Source organism: Zasmidium cellare (assembly GCF_010093935.1).
Source record: "Zasmidium cellare ATCC 36951 unplaced genomic scaffold M409scaffold_18, whole genome shotgun sequence".
NCBI lineage: Eukaryota > Fungi > Ascomycota > Dothideomycetes > Mycosphaerellales > Mycosphaerellaceae > Zasmidium > Zasmidium cellare.
The window spans coordinates 624612-646140 of NW_022986962.1; the positions used below are offsets into that span (position 1 = coordinate 624612).

The window sequence follows — 21529 nt, forward strand, 5'->3', positions numbered from 1 at the left end:
GACGATCTTTGCTGAGATACTCTCTGCTTCGTTGATTCCTGGTTCCATCTTCTTAGGACGGGCTAAAAGCCTCCTCAGTACCAAGGTACACGCCTATGGCTGTGAAGATGAGAGACCGACCGTGCCGCAATCAATAATCATTGTGGACAGCCTCGGCATTCGTTCTGCTAACCCCTTCGTAATCTGGCTGCCTCTCGCTCTCGGATTCCCAAGATTACGGCTGCCTTCTGGTATCATCACATATATTCAGGCAGCGAAACCTCGTGAAACATTAATGGAGCAGCCGGGAATGACCCACTTATCTCAAAATGGAACTGTTCTACCATCTCTTGTCGCGTTTGATGCGCCTCGCGGCCATAACATGTGGCCTTTGGATCCTTATCCGCAGAGTGGCTCAAGCTTCGTCCGCTTTCCCCCTACAAAGCCTTCAAAACGACAGAATAGCAATCATCGCTGCTCTCGTAATAAGCTTAATTGGTGCGAGAGTTTGGGAGTACATTGAACTTGCTCCGTTGAGAAAGTTGCCATCGTTCCAGGTACACTTACCGAGACGCTCCTGTTCTGACATATATGCTAACGAGATCGTCATAGCTCCTCGACTTCCGCGAATTGCTCCCCATCACCGACACGCCCCGAGGCAAACAAGTCTTAGAATGGGTTAAGAAGAGTCCGGGTGCGGACCTGATGGACATCGAAGTGGCAGGTGGTTTTCATACCTTGATCCCTCTTTCCCCACGCGCCCATCGCGACATTCACACTACCAGGGCTGCCGACTTTGAAAAGCCCTTGTTTGGTAGGAACTACCTTTCCAGACTCTTGGGCAACGGAATGATCTTGTCCGAGGGCAATGTTCATAAGCACCAGCGCAAAGTCATTACACCCTCTTTCCGCATCCAGAACATCATCAGTCTTCAGCCCTTGATGGCAGAGAAGACGAATTTGATGTTCAAAGGCATCGACCACGAAATGTGCGAAAACGAGCGCATCGAAATCGCATCCTGGGGCTCACGAGTGACCATGGACATCATCGGACCGGCTTTCATGTCCAAGGACTTTGGCTCGCTGAAGAGTCCCGATAGCCCAATGGAGCATGCCTACAAGAACCTCGTTGAGCCAAGCAGTGGACAGTCGCTGCTTTTCATGCTGAGTCTGATCTTCCCACGATTCATTGTCCGGGCGATCCCAACTCCGACAAACAGAATGCTTGCAAAGAACATCGACTACATTCGATCGGCTTGCCGTGCCATATTGGATGAGAAGCTGGCCTCACTGAAAGGCACTCGTCCTGGCGATGCCGATGAAACTACCTCTGATATCCTCGGTAGCATCATTGCGCGCGGCGACTTCTCCGAGCAAGACCTTGTCGACCAGATGCTCACGTTCCTTTCCGCGGGCCACGAAACCACAGCCTCTTCCATCGCCTGGGCCACGCATCTTTTGACGCTTCCTCAATATACCCATTTCCAGCAAGAGCTGCGTGATGAAATTCGAGAAGCAGTCAAGATAGCACCAGCCTTCGATCCGGCGCAAGGCATCCTCCCATACTCGACCCTTGAAAAACTGCCACTCCTCAATGGCATCTGCGAGGAAACCTTGCGTCTCTTCCCACCCGTCACGAATACAGGTCGTGTCGCCATCCGCGACACCTTCGTCGCTGACACTCCAATCCGCAAGGGTATGATGCTGGCCATCTTCCCATGGGCCACGAACCGCAATCCCGAATTTTGGGGCGTGACCGCCGAAGAAATGGTGCCGCAACGCTGGATTGACGAGGACGCGAATGGGGCTAGACGCCTAAACAAGCACGGCGGCGCCGCCTCGAACATGTGCGAGCAGACGTTTTTGCACGGCAATCGGGCGTGCATCGGCCAAGATTTCGCCAAGGCAGAGCTGAGATATATCCTGGCGGCGTTGTTCGAGCGATACCATCTCGAGAGGTTGGAGGGCGATCGTGGACATGTTGTGCCTGCTGGTTCGCTGACGATCAAACCGAGAGGTGGGTTGTACGTTCGTGCGGTACCGTGGGATCGTATTAGTGTAACGTAGTAGATCAGATGGGGAAGTAGATTCGCAATCTGCGATACCTCTTCGCGTCTTTTCTTATTTCTATGAGACGCGCTTCTTTTTACACCTTTCTACTATACAAGTGAGCTGTGCGAGGACGGTCGATTGTAAAATCAGCCGGGCATACCCCAAAAACAGCCCAGCCAACATCTACCAGCAAGCTGGGACGAAAGGCCGCCTCTTCGACTTCCTTGTAATCTTCTATATGGCAGTGTACACCGGTCGGGTACTGGAAGGCACCAGGCATTGCTCCTCTCTATCCAGTGTACGTAAAGCTCAAGAGCAGCGTTAAGATCGGAAAGTCTTCTCAGGAGGCAGATCCCGATATAGTGGATCTATCTCCTAGTCCTCCTAACGTCTAATTTACTCCGGGAGCGGCATTCGCCATCTGAGGAGCCGCGTTTTCGGAGCTATGCTTGTATGCCGCGCCTAACTTCTTAGCAGAATCTCGGATTTGCTGCTCAGGATTTGGAAGCTGCTCTGAGTGGTCGTGGTTCTGTAGAACGAGCTGCTGTATAGGCAAAAAATATATCGTCGATACTCGATCTAGTCGTTATAAGAAGTTTGAAGGAGACAAGACGAAGTACGATCTAAGGTTAATATCTAATAGATAACAGGTCTGTTTCATCTATTTATCCCATTAAGCTAGCTTTATCGACACGTCCGCTAACGTCAGTGCTCTGCGCCTGCGAGGCACCATGGCGAGTATCTTTCCATAAATTTTCGCTCAAGTCTTTGCCTCCGGGACGGCTTCGCTGTAGTTTGACTATGGTCTGGTCGATGTGCCTCGTCGTACGACTCCTGATCTTGTCCTTGCTCGGTCTTATTCCTATTTGCGTACATATAGCTCCCATCGGCAGCATTGCCATTCGTATAGGCGCCGTTGATGTCGTTTCTATTGAGATGGTTTCCGTTGGGATAGGTGCCATTTGCATATTTCGCATTCGGCGGCTGTGCAGTGGCACCCAATTCAATGTCTTTGTTGGTAGGCGGCCCATGGTAGGTTCGAGAGGTGTGTCCCTTTGGAGTGATACCAAGTATCAATGCTGTTCCCCTGCGAGGCTTCTGTTCAGCTCTGTGGTACTTTTTGGCGTTGACGCAGCTATGAAACGGAATGTCAGCGACCAGTATGCAACCATCTTGGGCAATACTATACGTACGCAAAGACGCAAAAAACCAATGCAGACAGAAATGGGATGCCGAGACATAATCCCAATAATAGCCAACGGCCCCAGTCGTGCCAGGCCGAGCACTCGCACACTTCATACCCGTCGGTGTCGATGTAGCAGTAGCACATAGCGAAGGATTTGAAGTAAAAAAGTTGAATCTGGGAAGAACGACAGACAATCCCCAAAAAAGGACGTATATACTTTGAGAAGCAACGTCATCAAACGTAGACCGTATACACCGATGATTGGAGCGAGGCTGCAGCAGGAACTCCAGCGTATGAGGTTGCCTCAACCTTCGTCAAGCATGCCAGCAAAGGTGTCTCACGGGATGTTGGCAACACGTACATTAATGTCCTAGACCCTTTTGTCATCGGGGCGGCGGCAGCCACGCAGGCTTCCACAAGAGCGTCCAAGGCCCATTAGCTCTGCTTTTGCCCAAGTGATTTCGTATTCGTCTGCACGTAGATCGAATACAATGCGTGTTTCTTGCATGGCGTTATATAGAGTTTATCTATCAGCGATAACTCTTTTGGCTGGGCGACGCTTGCGTTCGCGGCGATTCCGGTGACTAAGTTACCCATCATCTTCTTCTTTTCAATATCATCTTTGTTCGAGCAGCAAGACTGACACGAAACCAGCGGAATACTCATTTTGTGGAATTCAGTCGTTCTACCGTGCATACACATGTTCCGAAGGGATTGTCGAGGTACTGTGAACTCAGCCGCGTCGCCCAGCGCGTCTGTCGCGCCATTGACTATCGCCGCGTGAAGTGTCAGCACTGAACCTCTGTGAGAGCCGACTTTCTGAGACTTACCTTGGGCTGGTTGGACCGTCTTGGGCAAACCATCTGTTGGCCACAGCACGACAGGCAGGATGTATGTGCAATGTTAATATAGCTAGTCAAAGGGGTAGTAATACGCTCTAGTATTTGCGCTTTAGAGTTTGTATCGTTGCAAGATCAAGCGTTACCGTCGCCCGTAGTCGAAGGATTCGATCTGCGGCAGCCTGAAACCTTGGTGCTCAGCTGTGCTGCCTCACGATCGTTAGGCACCCGAGGTCCAGTAGCGAACGGTGACTCCATTCATGCGCGTGTACCACGCGAATGGTTACCGTCAACGTAGTACATGTATGCTCTACCTCGAAACAAAATAAGATAAATTCAAACTCACCATTGCCGATAACCCGCCTCTCCTACAATGGCTACCGGCCTCCTCTTCGTCACAGCCCCGAATGCAGATTTCAAAGTTATTAATCCTTTTCTTATCTACGCCCGCGACTGGGAGTTCGGCGAAGAAGACACCTGGGACAATTTCCACCTCGTTACCTCACGTAACGCCTCATACTTTAACCAATTCAAAGACTCTCCCCGGAATGACCTCGCCACTACTAAGCCAGGAGATGTCACCGTCGAAAACTTCTCTAATCAATGGGCCGGCACTAGTGTCCGGGACATCGAACAACATATCCTCTCCATAGACGACTCGGAATCCGACGGCATCGACATCTCCGTCTTCCTCGTCATCGACGAACAAAGCCTGCAGGACAGAACGTGCATTATGGCTGAGAGATACACGTGGAACGACGATGTCGATCCTTGGGAACAGAGGCTTAAGGGCGCCCAGAAGAAACACTATGATTTTAATAAGTACAGGGCGCCGTGGGATGAGACGTACATAGTTTTTGTGAATTTGAGTCTTGGTAATCTGAGGTTTGACGAATATGCTAATGAGGACGAGGGGACGGATGAGGAGGGGTAGTGGTCGTTTAAAGGGGTTGGGTAGCGACTTGAGGGACGAGCAGGCTGAGAAGAGGGAGGGGTTGGTGAGGAGGCTTGAGGAGGATGGGGAGGCTTAGTCTTGGCTGTGGCCGTTCTTCATGGCTGATCCGAGTCTTTGACTTCTTGCATGGGCGGTCAATAACGTGCAAAGTCCGTGTCGAGGCTTGACATGATAAGCCGACGATCGCAATCGTACTTCATGTGTTGGAGAATCCTCGTGTGGACGGGAATGGTACCCACGTGCCTCATCTGGCGAGAGCGTCAGTCCTGGGCATGGGGAAGAAAGAGCCGACCGTACACAGCGCAAAAGAGGGCTCAAAAGACAGAGACGCAAATCAGACCATACAGTTCCCTGATCCTATCTTCTTAGTACCGAGCGAGGGCGCACAAACCTACATAGTTGCGGCGTTCCATATAAGGTAAGGTGTATAACGCATCGGCTACGCCTCACCGTGACTCAACTACGAGCGAGCGTATGTACTGGTCCCATCTGTCCCGATTTTTCGGGTAGCAGTTGAAAGTCTTTTATGTAACTCATAGTGTCAATACACCCCCTGCAAACCAAGATCCCCAACTATGGCGAACGACCGCCTTCGCACTCAGAAACTTCTTTCACTGGGAATCTCCTATCCCTTCTGGGTCTTCGACGTCGACCAAGCCGTCTGGCCTCGGAAAGTCGCCGATACTCTCCCAGGTAGCCGCCCGGCCAAGCTCGTCGGTTGGTACCCTTGGGCTTGGGAATATGGTACGGATGTCCGTCGATTCGACGATTCCTTGCCAACAGGCGTTATTTACTCGAGGGAGAGGAAAGGGCTAGTGCCCGCACAAAGGTTGTTAGAACAATTGCGGTATGATCCTTCGTTTGATGCAAAGGGGTTTCGGGTGGTGTACGAGGGAAATGGGCTTTTGTCGAAGGGGTTTGATGAATGGGTGTTTGAAGAAGAAGCGGCGGGTTTTGTGTCCGCACGAAGGGTCGTGAAAGTGGAGCGGGTATGGGATGGGGTGCCGTTCTGGGACCGGGAGACAGGTATCGACTTGTTTGGGAAGACAGGGGAAAAGAAAGATGTCGCGTATGGAATGGCTTCGCTTGTTCTTAATGATAAGGAGTTGGTTCATGCGACAGGTGTGCTAAGCCGAGCTGATGGAAGCAAGATTCGAAGGGCAGAGTTTGAGTTGTTGGATGGGGATGGAGAACAGATACAGGGGATTGTGTTTCCCGAAAGGCATCAGAAAGAGAGAGGGCTATATATCACTCGAGGACCTGACTTTCCTTCGAACCGCATGGTACTCGCGGGGACTACTTTGGAAGGTGCACCTTGGTCGGAGGTTGAGAAGTATGTCTACGGGGAAAGGAGTTGAGCCCCTGGTGCGCTTCATAGAACACATTATATCATCGACGACTTTCCGGCCCTGCCCCCAACAAAAGGAAGTGGCAAAGCTCACGCGCCATTGGAGCTTTTACGACTTGATCCTATAAGGGTATGCCAGACTTGCCAAGGCGGTCTCCCACTCTGCACTACTTCGCGGAATCAGCCATAAAATCCTCTGGTACCTGACGTGGCACCTCGTGTCAGAAAACTTCAGCTTCTTCGTTGATGTGGGCCAGAAATGATTTTCCTCACAGGTAACGGATGCTGCGGCATGGTCACAAGCCGTGAAAATGAGATCCTTCGAAAACTATCCGGCCAATGTTGTTGCTCGACTAAATCGCGCTGTGTCTGCATTCGAGTTGGTGAGGTAAGGTAGTGAATCCTTCGAGCGTGGCTGCGCACGCATTTCAGCCTCAGGCAGTCCTCACAGCCCGTAGGGTGAGATCCACATGACTGCGCCTGGCGCCTACTCCCAGCAATAAAACACACTGTGTCGCCTGACTTCCATCCTGTTTCAGTTCTCACTATCATTGAATTAATCATGGGCGACGAATTCGACGACTCAACTTACGACCGCCCAATCTGGCAGGTTCTTCTCAAGACGGGCATTACTCATGCATTGGGCTTGCTCGTCTACAGCCAGTTGAACCATCTTCTCCACGTCCCTTCCAAGCACAATGCCCGTCTCTTCCGGTTGATCGTCTTTGCTTTCCTGCCCACGGTGATCCTGGGACAGTTCGCATTCGACATCGTCAAGGCTGCCATTCGCCTACTGCAGAACCCCCACGAAGTCGATGTGCAGAGCAAGTTGCGAGCATTGAAATTCTACTGGGATGGCATGCTTGGTGTCCGATGCACCACCGAGGACGAAGGCGTCGAAGAGCGAGAGGAGACGATCCGATTGCTGGACATTGCTGCGGCTGAAGATGTGCAGCCCCAAAAGCCCAAGTGGACTTGGAAGCGCGTTTCCGGCATTCTTCTCTGCCTGCTCGCCATCTTCCAAGCCGTCGGCATCATCGTCACGTTCGCCAGAAGATCACTACAACGGTCGTGCAGGAAGGAAGAGATCCCCTGCCGGGACACCCCTTGGTACACGTGCGACGAGCCGACACAGATCAGGTATAACTGCTCCCACTCGTTCACAGGCCTGGACTTCCGTAATCTTTACGTTGCATGCGCCTCTATCATCATCAGCGTCTTGTCCATCTACCTCCTTGCGGCAGGCAACACATGGACTTATGCGCCATCCACATCCCTCACCGGCGAAGAGGATGTCGCGACCAGGAGCTCTGCCGTTCTTGGCGAAATGCAACGACTCCTCATGGATTATATATTCGGCACCTTGATCCAGGAGTTCATCGCCGTCGAGACGTACTACGACCGATGGGGCGACAACGGAACGCCCAAGTACGTTACCATCTTCATGGGGACTCTGGACAGGATCAGCATGTCGCCAGTCGAATGGGTTTTGATAATCCTCGCGGTGTTCATGGTGACCGTCTTCAAGCAAGACATTGCCGCGAGACTAGGGGTCAAGACGAAGTTGGTCTACGGTGTGCTTATTGCTGCTATTGGGATTTGGTTGACGTTGGACAATGTGCTGTTGTTCGTCACTGATGCCGGCCACTTCATTCTCGGCCACTACGGCAGCGAAGCTGATGGCAATTGGGGCGAGAAGTGGAGCGATCCGATCGAGAAGTGGGTGCCGGTCATGTAATTCATCCAGATGGACGTGACCAGAGAAATGTCGTTCTTGCTTTCGGGCGAGTGGGCGTGTACCTTTACTGTCTCTACCGCGTCTGCTCGGGAGATCTTGGTATGCTTTACATGTATTCTACAACCCATCACTTAATCAAACCTCAACTCATCTCAACACCCACTCCCATTCTCTCAACGGCACAGCACTGCAGCCCTTGCCCCAAGAGGTCGACGACTCACCCCTCTACTAGAAGGACAGATAACATGCACGCCAATGCAAGGCTTCAATTAGCTCGCACCTACCTCCTCGACGCCATGCCCATTACTTTTGTCTGCTATGCCGTCCTCAATGTCTACTTCGGCATCCTCGCCAATGTACGGCCCCGAGCACTACAGGCCCGCCGAGTCGTTCAAAAACATCTCCTTGTGTTTATAGTCTCCCAGCTGGATGTTGAAAATCTTGTGAGCGCGAGCAATCTGTCGACTTCTGGGCTTCTAAAGCCGCGCATGGCTGCGATTTCCATCTCGCAAATCATCCATGGCTCCCAGGTCCAGAAAGGCTGGGGATTGCCGAATTGGGAGATGGTCTGTGCCTCGAGGATTGGCGGATCGTACTTGAGTTCACGAGGGCTCCAAATTCCATCGACATCAAATTTCTTGCAATGCTCCATCCACCTGTCAAAAACAATGTTGCAGCTTCCCGACGATCTTCTTGCTTACATCTCAACCTTTCTCAGTAACAAGGAAAAGAAGCGTTTACGCTCGACTAGCAAACGATTGCATTCCTTCTGCACTTTGCGCATCGACCGAGTCTTTATCTCGCCGAGCTACAAGAACATCGAAGTCTTCAGAGCGATCGCAGACCATCCGGTCCTCTGCAAGCAGGTCAAGGAGATCATCTGGGATGATGCTCGCTTCGAGAAGTTCGAGCCCGATGATCAGGAAGATGATTCTCTCCCAGAGGAACGGGTGAGAAACAAAGTTGACTTTGAGAACGCCCGGGAGGAGAATTTGATGTCTGTTGCCGGCGAAGAGAACGCTTTTGTGCAGGCACGAGCTAGTGGATTTGATCCTGTAACTGTTGAGCCGCTGTCTACAGAGCCGCTGTTGGTGGAAGAGTATCTGTCGCTGGATGAAAGCTTTGACCTGTACAACCGGCTGTATGAAGAACAGGAGACCATCATACGGGATGGTCTAGACGTCGAAGCTTTCCGGGAAGGTCTCAGGGCCTTCACAGCACTACAGCGAGTCACCGTCACGAGCGAGGCCTACCGACCGAACATCATTACCCCTTGCTATTCGACCCCGTTGATCATCTCATTCCCTCTCGGCTACAGCTATCCTGCCCCATGGCCATGGATGCCCGAGACTGTTGACGAGGCTCACTCAGAGATCAGTCTGGAAGACATAAAGACGCACTGGCATGGCGTTGCAGTGGTCCTGGATGCATTAGCGAAGCACGATCGTCTCATACCCGAATTCGTCATCGATACACGCTACGAGCAACTGGGCATACCCTACCAGCTCTTTGACAGCCCTTCAGACATTCTGACCAATTTCGAGACTCTGTGCCGGCGCGGTCTTCGCAGACTGGATCTCGCAATCAATACCTTTTGCAATTTCCGGAATCCTGGCTTGCGTCAACTTCCTCGCGGACAGTTGAAGTCTGTTCTTGCAAAAGCGACTTCTCTGGAGCATTTCAGCCTTCACGCAAGCTCAGGCGAGCACGCAGCTTACGACAGTCATCGTGTGCAGAACGAAACCATGGATGCCTTGAGCGCGATCCCGTTGCACTCATGGCTGCTGAAACACATCACGCTCTCATCTGTCCCTGTCATCTATTCCGATCTCGTGGAATTTCTTCGCCGCCTACCAAAGGATATAAGGAGCGTGGGTTTAATCAATGTTGAATTCACCGAAAGCACATACAAACAGCTTCTCGAGAAATGCAGAGATGAGCTGCACTGGACCGCCGGACGACCGAAGCTGGCCATTGCCCACCAGGAGGGCGGCCAACTCGAGTCTCGCAAATTGTGGGTCGAAGAAGATATCGCCGATTTCTTTCGAGGCGGACACAACCCGTTTGAAGGGAGATCCAGAGGCAACTGGATCCAGCAAGGATTTGGTGTGCTTCGAGATGATTTTGACGAGGACTTTTGCAAGTCCAATGTTCCGGATCCGATGTACCATGTCTGCACCTCACCTGGTGTCTATCGAGTGAAGACACGGGAAGAGGTGGCCGAGGAGCAGCGGCAGCGGGAGGGTGGTGAATAGGCAGCTGACGCATGCGAGTGATGTGTTGGAATAGGTATTGCATGAGTATTCCTGCCATGATGACTACTATCTCGATGCAATGTTCACAAACATCATTCATTTGGGGCACATATATATTTGGAGGTCGTTGCCCATGTAATGATACACACGGGCAACACGACATTTGGAAGAGAATATACACAGAGTCAATACACACAATCCCCTAAACAGAATCCATAACCCAAGAATACGCCTATCCAGCACCAGATCACAACCAGAGACTGGCCTGCTCCTCGAGCTCGTAGAAAGATCAACAACTCCCATCACGAAAACCAAGACATGCCTCATCTCAAAACAAACAGAATCCGCAAGAACAAGCGCCAACACGCCACGATCCATCGATTAGGACCAGAAGACTACGCGAAACTACAAGAGTTGCAAGATAAAGAGTTTAGAGAGGCAGCGGAAAGACAGCAGAGTAGGGAGACACAGAGCGCCGTGAAGAAAGTTCAGGCGGCGGTGGAGAGGGAACCTCAGGAAATACGGAAGCCGCTTCGCGAAGATCGAGTGGGCCATGGCCTGTGACAGCGAGCGCCGCAGAACTAGGTTCCTACGGATCACGCGAAGATGATGCACTGCGAACCACATGGCAAATTCGGCTTCGGGGGAGTGGCTGGAAAGAAGAGAGCGTGGAACAGGGCCGGTATATTTGATGTGATGGGATCAGGGAGATGAGAAGAGACGAAGGTCGTGAGGTGATGGCTGTTGACACAAGTGCTTGGTGATAGGCTATTCTTTCTAGTGCCTCCAAATTCGAACGGCCTTGTCTTGTCCTCCACTTCCCACACGTTCTCCGTCCGGTGCCCAGTCCACTGCGAAGACTTCGTCTTGATGACCTGGCAAGTTCTCTGCAAGCTTTCCTGTCCTGACATCCCACGCTTTGAGTGTTGTGTCCTTCGATCCACTCACGAGGAGCCGACTGTCCGGCGAGAAGGAACACTGATACACTGGACCGACATGCCCTCGTAGCGTGTGCAAGAACTTGCCATCTTTCGCTTGCCAGAGCTTGACGTGATTGTCGAACCCAGCAGATGCAATCAGCACGCCGTCGGCTGAGAATGTGACATGGTTGATCTGCTTTTGATGGCCGACCATGCGCTGAATATGCTTGGTTGATTTCGACGGCTCCCACAGATACATTGTGCAATCGTCGCTGGCAGACACGAGACGCTCGGTGCCACCAGAAGTCTTCAAGGCTGCGTCGTAGCGCTCCTTGGCCCTCTGTTTCCTGCCCTCGACGGTATCAGGAGCTTCTTTGCGCCCCTTATGATCGAAGTAGCCAGTCCGTAATGCGAACTCGGTGGAGAGTGCCAGGTGATTCACCCAATGTGCGTGAGCGTTCAAGGTATGCACGAGGGTACCTCTCGACACATCCCACACCTTGACAGTTCGATCTCGAGATGAAGAGTAGATCCAGCCAGATCCTCCCCACTTCACACATGTCACGCATTCTTTATGACCCGTGAGTGCCATGTCGGTATGCCCGCTCACCGCATCCCAAATACGGATCGTGAAGTCTTTTGATGCCGAAGCGAGGCGCGGACGGCCGGCATCTCTCGCATGATAGGGCTCCCACGATATGCTGGTGATCCACTTTGTATGTCCTTTCAACGGTCCTCCAAGCTGCTTTCCCTTCGCTGGATCCCATAACCGTACTGTGTTGTCCATGCTGCCTGTAGCAAGAATGCCCTCGTCTGGAGACCACGCGACTGCCAGCACCCATCCTGTATGACCTTTCAACGTATGTTGGGGCGTCCCCGTCTCACAATCGAAAATTCGTGCAGTATTGTCTCCACTCCCAGTCGCTAGCTTCGACGAAGTTGCCGGCGAGAACGCAGTCGCAAGAATGGATGCGCCATGCCCGCTGATACTTGCTGAACACCTCGTCACTGGCTTTACTTTGAACACCGCCTCAGCTCGACATGGAATATCCAATTGCAACTCAGTATTGCTTGTGCCATCCTGATATCTCTTGATAATCTCCGCCTGGTCGAACTCGCCGCCGTCGCCGAACGGGTTGTAGAATCGATACGGTAACCGGTCTGCTGGGTCGGTGTTGCCAAGCAGGCTGTTGAGTAGTAGGGAGAGGTTCTTCGGCGATAGATCTGCGAGTGAGACGGAGACTACTGGCCCTTGCGCTGCGCCAGTATCTGCATCTCGAAATTGAATGCGCTGGGTGCCCTCGGGCGTCGCTGGTGGTGGGGAGACCTGTTCGCGGGCGCGCGCCGCTGCTGCGGTCTTTTGTCGCTTGGACGGAGGAGGGAGCACCGTCGCCATTTTGATCGTTGTTGCAAGCGGATGGAATTGTTGTATGTTGGCTTGACTGTAGTCTGGCGCTGAACTTTTTTGGAGCCCTCGGAGTGACGTTAAAAGCGGTAGATCATTGTGCCAGCCGAAAGCTTAATTTCAACTCTAAATCTGGCTCCTCTTTCAGATTCCGGCTTCTCCTTTCACTTCCAGACCCAAACACTGCCTGGCAAGGAATATCACCCTCAGCACACAGAGACATGGATGGAGCCTTGCTGATACTTCTTGAGGGATGCAGCACGACATTTTCCGGCGTCAATCGCTAAACCAGGTATGCGCGTCTGCTGGACATATCAGAGAGATCGGCCTCGCAATGCTTCCTCCAACAGGATACCGATAGAAGGTCTACGCGACCACAACAGAGAGCCTGGACGCTTCCTCAAGGCTGTGATCAAACGATCACGTTTGCCTGCCAAACCAGAATCGACCATTGCTCTTGGAAATTCTCAAGAAGTTGCGTTTGTCTCTCCCAAGAAAGTGCGGGAGCGGTCTTGAATACAATTGTATATCACGTTTCCTGAAACGCAGATCACGCACGAGGCTACGTATGTATCGCTGCCAGGTGAGGTCCGGCCTGTGTACAAGAAGCACAAGCTTCGGTCATCGGCGAGCTTCCCTGGTCCAATCCATCGCATGCTACAGCATAGAGCTGATCCATGCTTCGTGCTGATCAAAACCACATGCGCACACGCGTTGAACCAGACACGGCGTAATTGACGGCGAAATTGTCGGCGGTCCCACCTGCTAGATTGCATTACTTCATCCTCCCGCAGTCACGATGCTTTTTCGATCCAAAACGATTCGCGTTCAGCCGTTGCGGGCCCCCGCCCGCGGGAAATGCAACTCACAATCATAGATCCGGTGTGCGCCATTCAAAGTGTACCAAGGCGCCGTCCCCATTTCTTGTCCTTTTGTTATTGCTTGTTTATGACTCTCCCATACAACGTTTGCACGTCAAGTTGCAACTCAAGGACTGAATTCTGAAGATGGGCCTTCTCCTCAAACGCCCTGAGGGCGAAGCAGGCGCTGCATGGCCTTCGATCTGTGTTGGTCTCTTTGCTGCCTTTGGCGGTATTCTGTACGCGTCATAAACGCCAACTTTGAACCATGTCGTCGCTAATGGTGTTTGTCAGATATGGATATGATACAGGCACGATTTCCGGCATTCAAAATATGACCGCCTGGAAGCAACAGTTCTTCCCCAACGACGTCGAGACTCCTCCTTCTGGCCAGATCTCCCTCATCGTGTCCATTCTCTCAGTCGGAACTTTCGTAGGAGCGTTGATGGCTGGCATCGTCGCTGATAAGTTGGGCCGCAAATGGGGAATCATTGCATCTGCTATGATCCCATTCAATCTCGGTGTCGCACTGCAGACTGGTGCTTTCAACAAGTCTACCTTTATTGCCGGACGCTTCTTCGCGGGAATGGGCGTCGGACTCGTTTCTGTCCAGGTCCCAATGGTACGCACTTTCATCGAATCTTGCGAAGACTGTGTGCTGATGTTTTGCAGTTTCAATCGGAAACTCTGCCAAAATGGATCCGTGGCTTCATCGTTGGCTCTTACCAATTGGCCATTACTCTCGGTCTCTTTATTGCCGCCCTTGTCAACTATGGCACAGAGAATCGATCGGACAGCAGTGCATATCGAATCCCACTTGGCATTCAGTTCGCGTGGGCGTTCATCTTGTGTGGCGGTCTGGCATTCTTACCCGAGACACCAAGATACCTGGTCAAATGTGGGAAAGACTCAAAAGCGATCCAGTCGCTCACAAAACTGCGACGGCTTCCTGCCGATCACCCAGCTATTCGAGCCGAGTTTGAGGAAATTCAGGGCAACTATGAGTATGAGAAGAGCCTAGGCTCGGCATCGTACCTGGACTGCTTCCGTGGCAATGTGGGAAAGCGGACGCTTACTGGCATCGGGCTCCAATGCCTTCAGCAACTTGTTGGCGTCAATTTCATCTTGTGAGTTGATTGATGCTCTGCATGGTCATCAAAGACTAACATGTCCGTGCAGCTACTACGGCACCACGTACTTTTCAACTGCGTATGGAAGTGCGCTCCCAACTCCGTTCATCCTCCAAATCATCACGAACGTTGTCAATGTCGTCAGCACGTTCCCGGGACTTTGGGCCATCGATGCCCTAGGACGCCGCACCGTCCTTCTCGTCGGAGCCCTGGGCATGGGTGTGTCGCAGTACATCGTATCCAGTACGTATTATAGAGTCTTTGGCAGATATGACGCTAACGTGCACAGTTTTGGGGGTTGCGACTCCCGCTAGTAACGATGATTCTGCACGAGCCCAATTTGCCTTCATCTGGTGAGTTTATGATGCTTGGCCTGTCGAGACAGCGCTGACTCGAGTGAATAGCATATATATCTTCTTCTTTGCCAGTACTTTCGGGCCAGGAGCTTGTAAGACAACCGTAGCTGGCTCTAGTTGAACCACATGCTGATATGGTTACAGGGGTTGTTACTGGAGAAATCTTCCCGCTCAAAGTCCGTGCTAAGTGTTTATCTATGACTACAGCTTCTAATTGGTATGCCGCCACCTGCATCTTCTTGCATACCACAATGTACTGATATGGCTTTGCGCAGGCTGTTCAACTGGCTTCTCTCCTTCATCACGCCATATCTTACTGGCGCCAACTACGCGGACTTGGGCACCAACGTCTTCTGGATCTGGGTATGCTATGGTAACCCATTTCATGACTTGATGCAAACACTGACAATTAACTGCAGGGTGGCTTCTGCTGGGTCTCAGTGGTCTTCGTCTACCTCCTCATCTACGAGACCAAGGACACCACGCTCGAGCAAGTCAACGAGCTTTATGATAATGTGAAGTTGGCTTGGAAGAGTGCTGCGTACAAGAACGAGCTTCAGGATCGCAGATGGTCTGTCACTGGGCGCGAGGACATGCCGGAGAAGATTGAGGATGAGACGACGAGGAAGGAAAGTCTGTGAGTGAGAATGTGATGATGCCACAACGTGTCCGACATACAAGAGTTGTCTGTTCTGATCCCAGATCAACTGAATGCCAGTTGGCTTGCTTGCAGGAAAAGCGCCAGATCTCCTTCGACTCTTTTTCGACATCTTTCCATTTCGAACATTGCGATAGTATTCCACATGGAAACACGCGTCCTGCCATCAAAATATTGAATGCCGAAAGGCTGCCTGCTCAAACGGCGTCCGCGGCGCATGTTATGGCGGGCATGTGTGCCAATCTTGCCACAATTACTTCTGACGTACCTGGCGACTTAGGCGAGCGTTATCGAAGTTGCCCGATCAGAGAGCATGGGGACATGTTCGGCTCAGCTGCTACTGTATTCCAAGATATCGAACTTCTGTCTCGTCTCGCGTCGGCTTACGAATTGGAGCAGAACCAAACAAACCCTACTCATACTGAAAGCCAGCCATCCAGGAAGCATGGCTACATTGCCAACTCCAGATCTCCGCATCCCGCAGTCCTCAACCACGGTCAATGTATCCATCATCGATACTACGACATCAATCCGAGGAGTCGATGCATGGAAGTTCTTGGAGCCATCTATCCCCGGGCACGAGCACCTCGCCACATCAGCTTTCGCTTTTCTGATAGAGCATCCGACTCTTCATCGCTCAATGGTCTTCGATTTGGGCCTCCGGAAGGACTGGTGGAACTGCAGCCCCTTCCTGCTTGATCGATTCAAGAAAGGCGGTTATGTTCTCAATGTTGACAAAAGTGTGAGGGAGATTTTGGAAGACGTCGGTTTTGACGCCACCAAGCTCGAGGCGATCGTTTGGAGTCACTGGCATTTCGACCATACGGGAAGTCCGGCGGAATTCGAGAGATCGACTGCACTCATCGTCGGGCCGGGCTTCAAAGAGAATCTGCTTCCAGCATATCCCACCAACCCCGACAGCTCCATCTTGGAAAGTGACCTCCAAGGCCGACAATTGATCGAACTGAGCTTCACCTCGGGACTGAAGAGTGGAGAGATGGATGCACTCGATTACTTTGGCGACGGCTCTCTGTGTTTCCTCAATTCACCTGGACATGCTCATGCCCATATCTGTGCTCTCGCCAGGGTCAAAGCGGATCCTCCGAGCTTCATCATGATGGGAGGAGATGCCTGGCATCATTGTGGCGAGATTCGACCTTCGCCGTACATGCCTCTTCCTGAGACTATTAAGCCTCACCCATGTGAGTTATGAAAATTGGAGACTCGTTCGACTCTGGCTGACTGCTATCCTCCTTATAGTTACCTCGCTGAGCGCCTCCTCCTGTCCCGGTGACCTCTTCGAACCAGTTCTCAGGGACGACGACCGTACCAAACCCATCTATAGACCTTCCTCGCAGAAAATAGTACAGATGCACCTCGATCCTGAGCAGGCCGTGAGAACCATTGAAAAGCTTCAACAAGCCGATGTACAGGAGAACATCCTAATGGTTGCGGCACACGACGAGTCTTTGCTGAGCATTGTCGATTTCTTTCCGAAGACAGCGAATGACTTTATGAGCAGAGGATGGGTGAAAGCAGCTCGCTGGAAGTTCTTGATGGACTTTGCGAAAGCTGTTCGGTACGAAGGGGAGGTTGTGGGAAGGGGAGATTGGAGTGCCCCGAAACAGCCGCAATACTGAAGCACAAGAACTGGAGCAGATGCTCTTCGTCGGGAGTAATTAAGATGGACTGCACTCCTCCATCCCACCGGCTCTGACCTCCATCTCGACTATCGCCCCAAGACTGTACTGCTACCAGCCTCGGCGGAATTCAACCCGCTAACTCTTATGTACAGAGACTTCTTCTCCAACCAGTCCTCCAAGCTCTCAAGCAGACTTTCTCTACCTAGTCCGGACTGCTTATATCCACCAAAGGGCATATCCCAAGCACCAGTCGGGCTCGTGCAATTCACGCCGACCATACCAGACTCCAAACTCTTGGCCACTCTCAACGCCCGATCGATGTCTTGTGTATAGACTGCCGCATACAGCCCGTACTCGGTATCATTTGCTATTTTGACGGCCTCCTCTTCTGACTCAAAAGTGTTTATGATGACGACGGGCCCAAAGACTTCCTCCTTTTCTAACTTGTCGTTTTCGGGCACTTGTAGGAAGACGGTCGGCTGGACGAATAGATCATCCTTGTCCGCTGGCATGGGAGTTGATGATTCAATCGTCTTGGAGGCCTTTTTCCCTTCTTCAACATACCGCACGACAGCCTCGTGCTGTGTCTTGTCGGCTTGCGGCCCAGAAGTCGTCTGCTCATCCAACGGATCGCCGAGCTTCCTCGCTTTCGCAAACGCGACAAACTTGTCCACAAAGTCTTCAGCCACATCTTTGTGCACGTAGATTCTGGAATTCGCCATGCAAGTCTGGCCGGAGTGAAACATAATGCTATTCTGCGTCTCCTGAGCAGCTCGCTCCAGATCTGCATCCGGAAACACAATCGCCGGCGACTTCCCACCAAGCTCGAGAACAAGATGTTTGAAATTGGAGTCTGCAGCAGCTTTCTGGATCGCCCGACCGGTCCTCACCGAACCTGTGAATGACAGTGCTCTGATGTCCATGTGTCGAGCGATAGCGTCTCCACTCGGCAGGCCGTGTCCGTGGAGGATGTTGATCACGCCAGGAGGGAAGCCAGCCTCGTTCAACATCTCGGCGACACGGTGCGAGCTCAGGGGTGCTTTCTCGGATGTCTTGAGGACCATGCAGTTCCCAGCTGCGAGAGCTGGAGCAAGCTTCTTGGAAAGGAAGACCAACGGTGCATTCCACGGAATGATGGCTGCACCAACACCATATGGCTGGCGAAGCGATACATTCATAAAGCCGGGTGTGTTCAGCGAAGACGTTCCGACGGGATATGCTGCCTCGCCGAAGTATCGGAAGTGCGTGACAGCATAATGTCCATCGAAGAAGGTCGAGATCGGGCGGCCTAGGGACAGTGCATCAAGACGAGCGAGCTCTGGCGTTGCGTCTTCGATCATCTGGGCGAGTTTGGCGAGCGGTTTGCCTCTTTGCTGTGGTGAGAGAGCTGCCCATGCTGGCTGGGCGGCTTTGGCTGCTGCAACGGCCGCGTCGACGTCTTCGACGGTGGCTTCGGAGATCTTGCCCACGAGCTCGCCAGAGTAGGGCGAGTGTAGGTCGAACGTATCTCTGGGGATGAACGAGCCGTTGATGAGGAGCTTGGCTTCGATTGGGAGGTTGTCGCTCGACATATTGTAAAGACCTTAGCCGGCGGCAATGCTGGACGCGTCCAGTGTGGAAACCGTGGACTGCTCTGTGAAACCGAACTTCCTGCAATGCGGTCAGAGCCCGTCAACATCACCTCGGCTCTGGATCGTCGCCACGAGATCAAAGGTCCCAGTCAAGATCGCCGCAGGGTTCTCGTGTTGATGAGGCGAAGGATGCTGCACGAGCGGCTTGGGCATTGTCCTCCAGCCGTGGCCCTATCTTGACCCTCGCCTATGCTCCCCCGGTCCATCGTTGTGCGTGTCCTATCGTTAAAGAAGCACGACTCTCCATTATCAGAGTCAGCAACTCTGGGAGCCGCTGACGGTGAAGTGAGTGGACTGGCGAACTGTGATTGAAGGATCCTCAAACGTTATCGAGATACTGCCCAGATCTGACCTCAAAATGGTACTGTCTCTTTGGCTACAACAGAAACTTGAAAGACTTCTGTTCCTCCGGCGCCCTCTCTTCGACACTTAGACGAGATACTCTGTCCGCTCTTCGCTTGTTCTTGATGGAGAGCAGTAAAGTGGTAAAGCAGACCAACGCAAACCCAGAACATGTCCAGCCCAGCCCATTCGCGAATCCAGTTCGATAACGTGGAGCCTGCCCAGTGATGAACACATTGCTGCTGACAAAATTCGCGCGATTACCGAAGCCCACTTGCCACGCCATTCCCACGGCGAGATACTTTCGCCCGCGAAGATTGTTGCTCAGCCAAGTCATCAAAAGGGGCATCTGTGGGAATGTGCCGATGCTCATGAAGAACAGTGCCGCGTAACGAACCCCTGGTGCTGGGACGTATGCGACCATGATTGCCCAGCCTACCAATTGGGAGCAGGTCGAGGCCAGAATGAACGGTGCGCGGAAGTTGACTCGTGAGGCGGTCCAGGTGACGAGGAAGGTGAAGAAGATACCTGATCCCCATACAGGCATCGTCATCACTTGGGCTCTGCTGCTCGTCCACCCGAGCTCCTTGAGGATGGATGTCATGAATGCAGAGATCGATGAAGCTGTGATATCGCAGCAGAAGAAGCACAGCGTGAAGAGGTGGATCCTCCAGTCGACAAGAACCTTGGATAGAGTTAGCTTGTGCTTCGCGCCAGGAGAAGTTGGACTTCATTACCTTCCATATCGAGACGTCGTCGGCTACAGAGCCCTTCTCCTCTAGACCCCTGGATGCTTCCAGCTTCGCAATGAGGTATTCTCGTTCGTTGGGCTTCAAAAACCAGTGCTGGGCTTTCTTGGGGAAGTTTGGCGTGAAGATGAGCGCGATCAGGCCGAAGAAGACTGTCATCAGTCCTTCGATGATAAAGATCTTCTAATTGTCAGTGGGACCAATACCACAGGGACAAGGTTTGAACTCACCCATTGCCATCCCTCGTAACCACCTGTCCCATCCAGGTTGACGATCGCATATGCTAGGAGACCCGAGAAGAAAGGTCCAAGAAGAGCAAAGTTGAAGAAGGCTGCGAACCTCACCGCAGCTTCTTTCTTCGTATAGTAGATGGAGATCATATACGCCGCTCCAGCCGGCAAGGCAGCCTCAAGAGCGCCCATTAGGAAACGCAGTGCCAGCAGCCCGCCATAAGATGCCGTCAGCCCCTGACACATGCCGAGAATCCCGAGGACACAGGTCATTCCTCCCAGGAAGTAGTTTGGTGGGATCTTGCCTTGGTTCAGTATCAGGTTACTTGGCACTTCGCTGCACAAGTCAAATTAGAGACGATGATCTGGTTGTCATGGCTACAAATCACTCACGCCAAAATGAACGGGATATAGAAAATCCACAAGGCTGTGCTGTAGCCGTTTGAGGGCATGTTTAGCCCTTGGACTAGACCTTCGATCTTTGCGTTTGCAATATTTGTGCGGTCGAGAAACATCTATTGCTGAATATCAGGCCGGAAATGAGTCTGTATTCTTGGTGGACTCACAATCATGTACAGCAAGCCGACCGAAGGGAGCAACACCAGGTCACGCTTCAGCAGCAGACGACGATCCAGACTCTTGTCGCTCGTTTGGACATCGAGATGTCCATTTTCGACGCTCACCGCATCGATTGATGTGTTCGCTGGATCTTTGGGCGTCTTCTCGTTCATACTGGCCAGAGTCGCCATTGTAACTTTACGGCTCCTGGACAGCACTATCTTAAGAATCGCTGAAATAATTAAGGAACCAAAGATGTTCACTTTTCGAAGACTAATGTGTTAATAGTCGAGGAAGATAGCCATGCCGTGGCTTGCATGTGTCGAACCTCGCAATAAAGACTGCAATCCAGCCGCGGCTCACCGTCGACACTTGCATGCATTGAGGCGATACGGGATACCGATTGTAGTCCGGAGGCTGTCAGTGCCAAGATGATACCAGTAGCCCCCGGTCGATTGATCTACAGATCTTCCGGAGCTACGACGTCGTGTACCACCACACACTACCAGAGGCGAGCTGGAGATATGCCCTCGCCTACAAGCATCCATGACGTGGAGTTGGCCGCGGCCACGAGCTCGAGCGTAACCCGACATCGCAACGGCATTCTGTGATGGCATTGGAATGCTCTCTAAACTGATTGATCTTATGGGTGCCTGGAAGAAATCGTTGGCAGTGGTCTTTGATTGACTTGCAAA

General features: G+C 52.2%; 10 protein-coding genes across 10 annotated transcripts; 7 read left to right on the forward strand and 3 right to left on the reverse strand.

The window, feature by feature from the left end:
- Positions 1–308: 308 nt before the first annotated feature.
- On the forward strand, positions 309–3067 carry M409DRAFT_66637 (uncharacterized protein; the record flags this gene model as incomplete). Its single annotated transcript, XM_033817025.1, has 3 exons — positions 309–536; positions 592–2011; positions 3054–3067. The coding sequence occupies 3 exons, from the start codon at positions 309–311 to the stop codon at positions 3065–3067; spliced, it is 1662 nt and encodes a 553-aa protein (XP_033667553.1).
- Positions 3068–4429: 1362 nt separating this feature from the next.
- Positions 4430–4990, forward strand: M409DRAFT_54987 (uncharacterized protein; the record flags this gene model as incomplete). Its single annotated transcript, XM_033812880.1, has 1 exon — positions 4430–4990. The coding sequence occupies one exon, from the start codon at positions 4430–4432 to the stop codon at positions 4988–4990; it is 561 nt and encodes a 186-aa protein (XP_033667554.1).
- A 596-nt stretch (positions 4991–5586) lies between these two features.
- Positions 5587–6369, forward strand: M409DRAFT_23297 (uncharacterized protein; the record flags this gene model as incomplete). Its single annotated transcript, XM_033806728.1, has 1 exon — positions 5587–6369. The coding sequence occupies one exon, from the start codon at positions 5587–5589 to the stop codon at positions 6367–6369; it is 783 nt and encodes a 260-aa protein (XP_033667555.1).
- Positions 6370–6921: 552 nt separating this feature from the next.
- On the forward strand, positions 6922–8097 carry M409DRAFT_23298 (uncharacterized protein; the record flags this gene model as incomplete). The annotated part of the gene is made up of 1 exon (XM_033806729.1): positions 6922–8097. The coding sequence occupies one exon, from the start codon at positions 6922–6924 to the stop codon at positions 8095–8097; it is 1176 nt and encodes a 391-aa protein (XP_033667556.1).
- A 668-nt stretch (positions 8098–8765) lies between these two features.
- M409DRAFT_23299 (uncharacterized protein) lies at positions 8766–10352 on the forward strand (the record flags this gene model as incomplete). The annotated part of the gene is made up of 1 exon (XM_033806730.1): positions 8766–10352. The coding sequence occupies one exon, from the start codon at positions 8766–8768 to the stop codon at positions 10350–10352; it is 1587 nt and encodes a 528-aa protein (XP_033667557.1).
- Positions 10353–11129: 777 nt separating this feature from the next.
- Positions 11130–12668, reverse strand: M409DRAFT_54990 (uncharacterized protein; the record flags this gene model as incomplete). The annotated part of the gene is made up of 1 exon (XM_033812881.1): positions 11130–12668. One exon carries the CDS (start codon positions 12666–12668, stop codon positions 11130–11132), a length of 1539 nt encoding a protein of 512 aa, XP_033667558.1.
- Positions 12669–13684: 1016 nt separating this feature from the next.
- On the forward strand, positions 13685–15664 carry M409DRAFT_66640 (uncharacterized protein; the record flags this gene model as incomplete). The annotated part of the gene is made up of 9 exons (XM_033817026.1): positions 13685–13776; positions 13832–14159; positions 14210–14664; positions 14717–14910; positions 14957–15020; positions 15072–15115; positions 15168–15240; positions 15299–15386; positions 15443–15664. The coding sequence occupies 9 exons, from the start codon at positions 13685–13687 to the stop codon at positions 15662–15664; spliced, it is 1560 nt and encodes a 519-aa protein (XP_033667559.1).
- A 462-nt stretch (positions 15665–16126) lies between these two features.
- M409DRAFT_66641 (uncharacterized protein) lies at positions 16127–17364 on the forward strand (the record flags this gene model as incomplete). Its single annotated transcript, XM_033817027.1, has 3 exons — positions 16127–16883; positions 16942–17260; positions 17358–17364. 3 exons carry the CDS (start codon positions 16127–16129, stop codon positions 17362–17364), a joined length of 1083 nt encoding a protein of 360 aa, XP_033667560.1.
- Positions 17365–17410: 46 nt separating this feature from the next.
- Positions 17411–18895, reverse strand: M409DRAFT_23303 (uncharacterized protein; the record flags this gene model as incomplete). The annotated part of the gene is made up of 1 exon (XM_033806731.1): positions 17411–18895. The coding sequence occupies one exon, from the start codon at positions 18893–18895 to the stop codon at positions 17411–17413; it is 1485 nt and encodes a 494-aa protein (XP_033667561.1).
- Positions 18896–19331: 436 nt separating this feature from the next.
- Positions 19332–21025, reverse strand: M409DRAFT_23304 (uncharacterized protein; the record flags this gene model as incomplete). The annotated part of the gene is made up of 5 exons (XM_033806732.1): positions 19332–19982; positions 20035–20226; positions 20277–20613; positions 20670–20791; positions 20843–21025. The coding sequence occupies 5 exons, from the start codon at positions 21023–21025 to the stop codon at positions 19332–19334; spliced, it is 1485 nt and encodes a 494-aa protein (XP_033667562.1).
- Positions 21026–21529: the final 504 nt, after the last annotated feature.